The 9,705-nt window shown below is 41.9% G+C and overlaps 1 protein-coding gene across 1 annotated transcript; it reads left to right on the top strand.

The window, feature by feature from the left end:
- The first annotated feature begins 337 nt into the window (after window positions 1-337).
- Window positions 338-9,490, top strand: LOC142848990 (large ribosomal subunit protein eL43-like). Its single transcript, XM_075971133.1, has 2 exons — window positions 338-532; window positions 9,125-9,490. The coding sequence occupies exons 1-2, from the start codon at window positions 338-340 to the stop codon at window positions 9,410-9,412; spliced, it is 483 nt and encodes a 160-aa protein (XP_075827248.1). The 3' UTR covers window positions 9,413-9,490.
- The last annotated feature ends 215 nt before the right edge of the window (window positions 9,491-9,705 follow it).

Raw genomic sequence — 9,705 nt, 5'->3', positions numbered from 1 at the left:
GCATCCGAACTTCACATAAGTTACTGACGAGTACTCAGACCCTTGAAAGGGGTGCTTTTTCTAGGGACCCCCCGAGAAGAATTTGATCACTAGCTTCTCCCGTAACCACTCCCCTGTGGTGCTGGGCTGTTATTGCAAGAGTCCCCTGCAACGGATTAGCTGATTTCCACTGGGAATGGCAGGTGTAAAGAATTGAATCCTTTTCCTTCTGAATTGTCCATTAAGCGAACTTTCAACATTGACGAAATATGCTCTAGGCACAGAAAAAGTACTTCTAACGAAAAAAAAGCTATCCCATATCCTGGCATGAAACGGCAGGCATCAAATGCATAACACCATGGCCTTCGAGAAGCAGCTACAGGAGCCCAGGTCAATACATAGTCACTTGTCCATTTGTGCTCTGCCAGTGGAAGTTTCTTGCATTCGGACAGATAATCTCATGATCCTCATTAGAATCCTGCCTGTTGCCAACAGTATGAGTGTCACTAGGAGCACCATGACCACAGTATCTCACAGGAAGACTTACACAAGCGTACACTCTATAAACAGGCACTGCGGCCCCAGAAGCGTGCACTGTCTCAAATTATCCAGACTTCACAATTGTCTAGGATTGTGGGTAATTCAACCCTTATAATCGTAATTTGATTAATAGAGATTTCCTTTTCATCATTAAAAATTGTGATTTTATAACTTTAACAGGATTGGCAAAATAGATATTCCCTTCCAGGGACACATGAGTTAAATGTCAGATTGCTCACTTGGGGATAGAGTATCCGAACCACACTACCCAATGTGAGATTGTAACATCTCTTTTCTGGAAATTTTATCATAAAGGGGTGACTCCCTGAAAATGAAGACTAACCAGAATGCCCTTCTTGTAACTGAGATTATAGTTCATTTTTAATTATTAGAAAAAGCAGAGTAGTTTGCATCTTTATATAAGGGTAGCCAGACTAGACCAATTATTAGAAAGAAAAAAATCCTATTTTGGATTCTTTGAAAGATACGAGGGGTCACATTAAAGACTTCAAGCTGACGGGTCCATGTTGAGATTTTAGTGTTCTAATGGCTTATGCCCCTCCAACGTGCTAAATAAAAAAAGAATGTCTGTGTATTACCAACTGTGAGGCCTCCTGCTCAATATAAGTAGATTCCCTAACTTCCTTCTTCCCCTCACTAGCCTGAAAATACAGCATCACTTCCATTTCCTATGCAAAATATATCAATCAAATAGCACTTCTTGATATATGTCAGTCACTTAACTCTGAAGAAAGACATGACTGTTTTACCACATCGGAGGACTCAGGGACGGCTGAACCCCACAGACAGCCTCATAAATGGTATGACAACCAACAGTCATACCATAGACAGTCTCATAAATTACTAATAGGTATACCACAGATAGATAGTCTCCTAAGTTACCAACAGTCATACCACAGACAGTCTCATAAATTACCAACAATCATACCAGAGATAGATAGTCTCTTAAGTTACCAACAGTCATACCACAGATAGATAGTCTCCTAAGTTACCAACAGTCATACCACAGATAGATAGTCTCATAAGTTACCAATACTAATAATACTAGAGAAATAATAAACTTGAAACTGGTTAAGTGGCATTGTTCCTGCTTGTTTATCCCAAGCCCACACTCCTCCTTGGGAATAGACCTGTAAGCACACAGCCCCAATGGCTATGTGATTATTGATATCGGTGTATCTTGAAATCAAACTCAAGAACATCAGGGCTTTGGAAATAGCAAAATCAGGAAAGTGTTTGCCAGTCAAGCATAAGGACCCAGGTTCAATCTCTAATATCCATGTAAAAGGTCAGGCATGGTGGCATCACTTGGAAAGCTGAGGTAGGTGGATCCCTAGGGCTCACTTGCCTGGCCAATAGGCCAAACTAGCCTATGTGACAAGCCTCAAGTCAATAAGAGACCCTGTCTCAACGGACAAAGTGAATAGATGATAACTGAGATTGATCTCTGGCTTCTGCATACAGTCATCCATCCCCTACACATGTGTGTGTGCACGCACACACACACACACACATTCATACATACAAGAATGTCTCACCTAATGGTGCTCTATACTCAACAAACTACTTATCTACTTAATTTTTCTAAGGTGGCATAAAGAGTTTATGCAAATATATATAAACCATTCTACTTCTTGAAATTTTTCTCATCTTCGTCTTCACAATGATGTAATTGATTCTAAAACTCTGGAACTTCTTGTACTTTGTGCATAACCATGTTTTTTTTTTCTTTCACTTCACCTAAATGTGCAGCTATATGGAATGACCTCTGCTATGAGTCTTCTGCATTGATCGGTTGAGATCAATCAAGAAGTCAGCTGGAGTCAGATGGTCAGTATTGCGTCCAGAGTGCCTGCTGGAAAAAACTGCTTAAAGAGCTAGCAGAGGATTTGAAGAAAGAAATTTCAACACTGAAGACTCCCAGCTCTTCTCCATGGTTCATAAAGATACCTCCCCATTCAGACCTTAAATATACCTATAGCACAAGACATTGCTTCACAAAAGGGGTGATCAATATGGCCTCTAAGTAAAACTCCCATTTCTGCCATCTGCCTTGCATCCAGTCTAGTCAGAGCAGCATACCATGTACAATTGATTTTGAAAAAGATGGTCATTTGATGGGCAGCAAGTAAGTGACCCGCTCACAAAGCCTGCTACTGATTCTCAGATGGCTTGTCACCTTCCCAGAGTTCAGAACTCACAGGAGACCCATTCTATGTAGATACGCTCTTCTGCCTCGAGGTTTTGAACAGTATAAATTAGGAAGGTGGTGTATGCTGAAAAGGAGCCACGTGTTGGTGCAAACCTACAATTTCAGTACTCAAAGACTGAGTGAGAAGAATTGCCATTAGTTAAATGCCACCCTGAGGTACACAGCAAGTACCAGGCCAGGGTTACATAAGAAGTTCCTGTCTCATAAACTTTAGAGAGATAAAGGAAGTCGGAAGGAGCAGCAAGGAAAGGAAATAGGCCATAAAAACTTTTTTTAAAAAAAAATGGAAAGGAAGCTAACTTTGAAAAGAGTTAGATCTCTGCCTTGATAATCATCCAAAAGTAGATCAATCTCTTCGAGCACTGGGTTCTAAATCCTCCCTGCAGGATTGGCTGAGCAAGCCTGGACAGCAGGTAGCACTAATCTGCGCAGTATGGAATAGCAACAGCAACAAACAAACAAACGAAGATGAGAGCATCACCTGCTAGGAGGGACTATGAGGGAGCCGGGAGCGGATGTGATCAAAGATACATTGTATGCTTGCATGAAATTGCCAAATACTAGATGAAATTGTTTTTTGTAAAGGAAGTTGCCATGTCCTCTGTATCAATGAGGATGTAAAGAGAAGTAACAAATGCAAGCCCCATCTAAGCCCTTAGGTATCCACCCACTCTTGTCTAGAATTGATGAATGCCCTCCATGGCCTGCTGTTCCCAAGGATTAGGTAGCTAGCGACTGTAGACGGGCTCATATACCTACTTTTATTCAAAGTCTCCAGCACAGTTATGTGAACTATCTTCTACCAAATTTTATCCCTATTAATCTTACCCCATGTTTGACTATCATAAGAGGAGATGTGGAGTTTTAACCTCTGTAGACTGAAGGAAAGAATCTATGACTTTCCTCCTAAGGTAGGGTCTAACTAGTCTGAGCTTTGGAAAACTAAACTCATTGTACCGAGGTGGAGGGTTTAGACAACAGACAAGAGAGGAAGGAGAGGACTCAGAGTCAGTCAGCAGATGAGGACGCATAACTGGAAACAGTGGTTGCAGAATGAAAAGTCCTCTGTGGGTGTGGCAGTGTGATCATCTTTCATTTTAATTTGGTAAGGATGGAGTTGCTGGTCTCTAAGAGGGCCACGATGGCCTCCAGAAACAAACTTGAGACCCATCCTGCACAGCCACTCTGAAATGCCATGACCATTTCTCACAAAGGAAGCCAGACAATCAGAGAGGCGAGCAGGAAGCAGCTGGAGGAGCGAGATTAATGAGGAAGCACAAAATGAGAAAGAGCAACAACTGGAAACCCTTGTGGTGACATCAGGAACGCAGCCAGAGAAGACAACCTTGTTATCACATCTGTTCTGTCATTATAATTAAACGGTAATGCGCTTCTCTTGTTGGGTTACCAGGGTAGAATTCCAAGTGGGGGAGCCCCTCACTGCTTATCTGGCCCCCAGCCACTGCCCTTCTCCAGGAAGCTGAAAAATCATTGTGCTAATAGGCTGGGTGTCTGGACCAAGTGTTAATTTTGGATTACATCTGAGTGGAAATAAGATGAAGGTCTGGGGAACGCTTTGCTTTCACTCAGATGTTTCATTTCCATTTACCAGGACTGCAGAATACCCGGGGAGATGTTCTCACTCCAATTTGGAAGATTTCATAAGCCTCCAAACTTTTAGCTATTGATCCAAGCTCTTGAGCTTTGGAAGCTGCACACATACTCTGCAGATGAACAGGAAGGCTATGTGAGCCCCCCTGAGGACAGCCGCTGCTCTCATGTGGACACCCCTCTGCTCTTGCCACAATCTGCCCTGCCTGACCCCAAGGCCTATTAGAGGCACTCAGAGCCATTAGCTTCAGACTGGCTCTGGGCTCAGTAAATACTCTCGTGTCCTGATAGAAACTAGGGCAGCTGCCTGAGTTTTTTTTTCCTTTTCTTTCTTTCAAAATCAGCAAACCAAAGTTCTCAACCCCAAATGGCTCAAATCTGCCTCTTAATAAGCATGCTGTTTTATGTATTCAGCAAGTGGAGATCAGCATGAACTCGAGTTTGCTGGACTCACAGGCCTTTTTCATTAGGTTTTAAATAGCTCAGATGGTGTTTGATTTTGGACAGGGCCATTTGCTCGAAGGATGCCAATAATCAGATTTCCTCCATCAGAAGATTAGTGTACATACATGCAGGAGAAGGCACTGACTATCATCTTTGGAATCTGTGAACTAAATACTGGTTGTTTGTGAGGCTTCCCAGAGGCTTTGAAAAACAAAGCCCTTGACTCTGCAGGAGCAGGAAGGCAAGGGATGGTGGGGAATACCAGGATGCTGTGCTAAGGCATTGTGCAGCTCAGCTTCCACCAGAAATGTTTGGTTGCAGCAATGCCCTAGGACCTGGGCGCTACATGGCTTTATCTTCCTCAGGACAACAAAGAGAGAGAGAGAGAGAGAGAGAGAGAGAGAGAGAGAGAGAGAGAGAGAGAGAGCTGAGCCTTAACGAGATTTAACTACATGATGTTTCCCTTTTTTCTAACAGTAAACTGGAGGATAGCATAGATCATCTAGTATAGAAGTTTCCCTAACCTTAAAACTATCTTAGAACAAAAACCAGAATCTTGAGTAACGGTCATGAAACAGCATCCAGCTTTATTCTCTATTAACTGCACTGGCAGGCCTCTGAGACCATCTACACAGAGTTAAGAAGGTAGCAGGTGTTGAGTAAATGCTGATTAGATTGAATCATGAGTGGCTTGCTCATGCTCTCTTTACCCCCACTACATGGCTCACTTAGTTTTTAGTCTTCAAAATTACACAGTAAAAAAAAAAAATGCTTTCATAATAAATGAAACAAATGGCAAGATTGCTGAATGCATTCTGGCTGCTCAGCAAATATATTTCCTCTTTCTGAACTCACTGATAAACTGTGTCTTCCCTACCCGCATGTGGGGAAGCCATATAAACATGAGGAGACTGGGTGGCATATAGATCCCATCCTGTAGAAGACAGTGAGGGAAGATCGCGGATTCTAACTTTGTGACTGACCACCTAGAGCAGAGTCCTGTACCTCTCTTTATGAGTCACTAGTAAAGAGTAAGCTGAGTGTGGATAGAGGGCAGTAGGAATAGGGAGGTTGGCTTCCTGTGGTCAGTATTCCTTACTCTAGCCTGGTAGCTGGTATTTTGAACTGTAGCTTGACTGTAGCAAAACTCAGATTCATGAGGCCTCGACTTGGAAGTTAGGACAGTGAGTCTGACACCTGAGCATGGAGCCTGTACCATCGTCGTTGTTAGAGGGAACCCTAGAGCCAACTGGGCTTATTGCAAGACAGGAAGTAATTAGATGGACCGTATTTATAGTTATTGCTAAATGTGTTCATTTTTTTTTAATTCACAAACTGGTTAAAGTGAAGAAAATAAGAGTCAGAGGAACCATCAGCCACAAGTGGGGACACGCACACACTCTTGTCTATGACTCCACAGCTATAAATACATGGGCAGCAGAAGTTGAATTCAGGGAGTGATTAACAATAGAAAATATGGGCAGGTGGAAAATGGGGTGGATCTTGGAGGAGTTAAGAGGAGAGGTAGTGGTGAACGTGACCAAAATACATTGTAGGACATTCTCAAAGACTTCATAAAATGTATTTTAAACATTGGCCACCTATTATGATAGAGTGATAAGTTCAAGAGAATATTTATCATTATATAGAAAGAAACAAATGGTCATAGGAAGAATCCAATGATTGGGGCCTTAAGTCATCACACAAAGGAAGAACTGCATGAAAAAGCAATGTCAGAAGCCACGATGAAAAGTAGGAAAAGGAAAAGTCTCAATAAAAGCAAACCCATGAGAACCTGCCCACTGCCAGTAAAGAAGGGCATGCCATCACCCTCGGAGAATGGCAGACGGCTGCCTACCAGTAACACCTGTCTTCTATATGTCTTCCCTTTTTTATAAATGTGTGTTTTAATTAACACAAATGTATCCTTTTCCCATAAGTGTAAATTGATGCATGAGAGGTAAGTCTGGACACACATACAGATGTAGAGAGAAAGAAGCCATGCATAGGAAGGCCTAGGTACTAAAATCGCGTATCTGTGAGCTCCCTCAGAAGCTAAAAGCAATACGCAAGCTTTCATTCTAGATTTCAGAGCAAATGTATTCCTGCTAACACTCTGACTTCAGATTTCTCATCCCCCACACTGAAAGAGGATGTATTTCTGCTGTTTTTAAATGCCCAGTTTGTGGTACTTTCTTACGGCTGACCTAGAAAACAAAAATAGTCAACCAGGGGGTGTTTGCCTTAGACTATCCAAACCCTTTAAAGAAGTGCGATATAGGGTAGAAATAATGAGATGGGTAGGAAGGCTGCTTACCAGAGGTTAGTCTCAGCTAAGACAATGCTGTGCTCCTCTGAACAATTGAGCACATACCTAGACTGTGTCTCTCAGTCCCCTCTGCTGTTCTGTGAGTATTAGCCAAGGAAAATGGGAAGAAGCATTGATAGGCATAGATCTTCTGCTCACCCTTTCAGCAGGTGTCAGTGCCGTACATGATGTGGGCAGGAGCAGACTTACAATGGGAGACCCTTTCAGTCCATATCCTGGAACAATTGTGAGTGACAGGGTCTTGCTTTGTCCTTCTGATCATGCTGACCTGAGACACCAGCCGGGGAAAGTTTGACTTATTTTATCCAGAGGGAAACAGCTTATCTTGGCTCGGAGGATCCAGGTCTTCCCATCATCCTCAGCTCGACATTCAATGGCATAGTATTGTTAATGCAATCATAAACTCAACCACAGAAAAAATGTTTGCACTTCAAAAATAAGCATATGCTACAAACCAAGTGTTTCTTTTTATTCTAAAGGTGGTTGTTAAATACCAATCACGATGCAGCTGGTCAACCCTGGAATAATAAGGCTGTTTGTTGCTCTAGCAGATATAGCAACAACTTAGTAAGCTAGTATTAAGCAGAATGCTCAATAAATACTGATTTTAGGATTCATAGGATTTTATATTAATGAACTTTCTCATACTGGTAATGTTATACCTGGCATAAACAACTTAAAAGGACAAATTATTTTTAAGCTCATTGCTTGTTTGGCTCCATAGTTTGGTTAGTATCATAGTGGTGGAAGTATGTTGTATAAAAGGTTCCTTAACTCAATGCTAATGACCAAACATTCAACAAAAGACCCTGTGAGAGACAGGTTGTATTCAAATGAATACAAATGGAAAGAATGTATCTCTTCAATTCTGCATGTTGAAGTCTTAATCCCTTGTGTAATGGTATTGGTATAAGAAAACTTCCAGAAACCACTGGGGTCAGAAAGGTTTATTGATCACACATACTTTCACCCACCTGGATATCCTGCACCTCAACAGTGAGTCATCCCATGGATTAATTTATGGTCAGATTTGTATCCTCAAACTTTTTATCCTTTTTTTCATTTACAAGTTATATAACTGAGTCACCAGGCATATTACTCACATCTTGCTCTCACACTCTAACCCTTCTCTATAAAAATACTGCTTGCAATTTTTAAAAATAACAGGGAAAGGGCTGTTTCCCATCTGCAAATGATAGATTGGTCAAAGAAATCAGGAAATAAACAATGAGACACCTATTAAGCCGTGATCATGAAAGTAAGTGAGAATGCTTTAAAAATATCATGGGGACTCAAGTTAAAGATCAACTCTTCTTGATGACATCACAGCCCTTCATGAAAAGCATGAGGAGATTCACTTCATCTGTTTTGTTGTTGTTGCTTTTGGCTTTATTTTTATTTGTTCTTCTTTCACAAATTACCTCCTGACTGCAGTTTCCTTCCCTCTGCTCCTCTCAGTGCCTCCCGCCTCCCCTCTCCGCAGATCCACTCAACTCTGTTTCCCTTTGGAAAATCCCAGGGCTATCAACCAAACATGGCATAGCAAGTTACAACAAAACTAGGCACAAACCTTTACATAAAGGCTGAATGAGGCAACCCAGTAGGAGGAAAGGGGTCCCAAGAGGAGGAAAAATAGTCAGAGACAGCCCCCACTCCCATTATTAGGATTCCCACAAACCCAGCAAACCACACAACAATAACATATATGCAAAGGATCTAATATAATATCGTGTAGGTTCTGTGATTGTTGCCAGTTCTATGAGCCCCTATGACCCTGCTTAGTTGATTCTGAGGACCATGTTCTCAAGGTATCCTCAATCCCTCTGGCTCCTCCAATCCATCCTCCCCACCTTCTGCAGGGTCCCTTGAGCTCCACTTAATACTTGAATGTTTAATCATGTAAAAGATATGGAAAGCATGCTATTTTTAATTTGAATGCATTGTAATCATTCACTTAAGAATAGAATGAATGTATCAGCTTGGGTTAGGTTCCAGCAACATGGCAAAAATGCACCAAGAAGGTCAGGATCATCGGGAAATATGGGACCCGCTATGGTGCCTCCCTCCGGAAAATGGTGACGAAAATTGAAATCAGCCAGCACGCCAAGTACACGTGCTCCTTCTGTGGCAAGACCAAGATGAAGAGACGAGCTGTCGGCATCTGGCACTGTGGTTCCTGCATGAAAACAGTGGCTGGCAGGGCCTGGACCTACAACACGACTTCTGCCGTCACAGTGAAGTCTGCCATCAGAAGACTGAAGGAACTGAAAGACTAGTAGAAGTGCTACCATTTGATACCCAAGCCTTCTCAATAGTGCACAGCCAACTAAATAAATGGGTTAATTTATGTAACAAAAAAAGGAGAATAGAATGTATCCACATTGCAATTCTTTACACTGCTTGGAAAATGCTGCTGGGATATATGTTATAATAGAAAAAAACAAAGACACAAGAGAAGGAAAATACCAGAAAAGATGTAGAAGGAAAGATGTAAAAGGCAGACATCAGGAAGTAATGTAGAAGGAAGTCACCAGGAAAGCAGAGAAAGAGAAATGTCTGAGTAGAAGAA

The sequence above is a fragment of the Microtus pennsylvanicus genome, chromosome 4, assembly GCF_037038515.1.
Source record: "Microtus pennsylvanicus isolate mMicPen1 chromosome 4, mMicPen1.hap1, whole genome shotgun sequence".
In the NCBI taxonomy this organism is placed as follows: Eukaryota; Metazoa; Chordata; class Mammalia; order Rodentia; family Cricetidae; genus Microtus; species Microtus pennsylvanicus.
The sequence above is the reverse complement of the archived record's forward strand: the minus strand, read 5'-3'. Positions and strand labels throughout refer to the sequence as shown.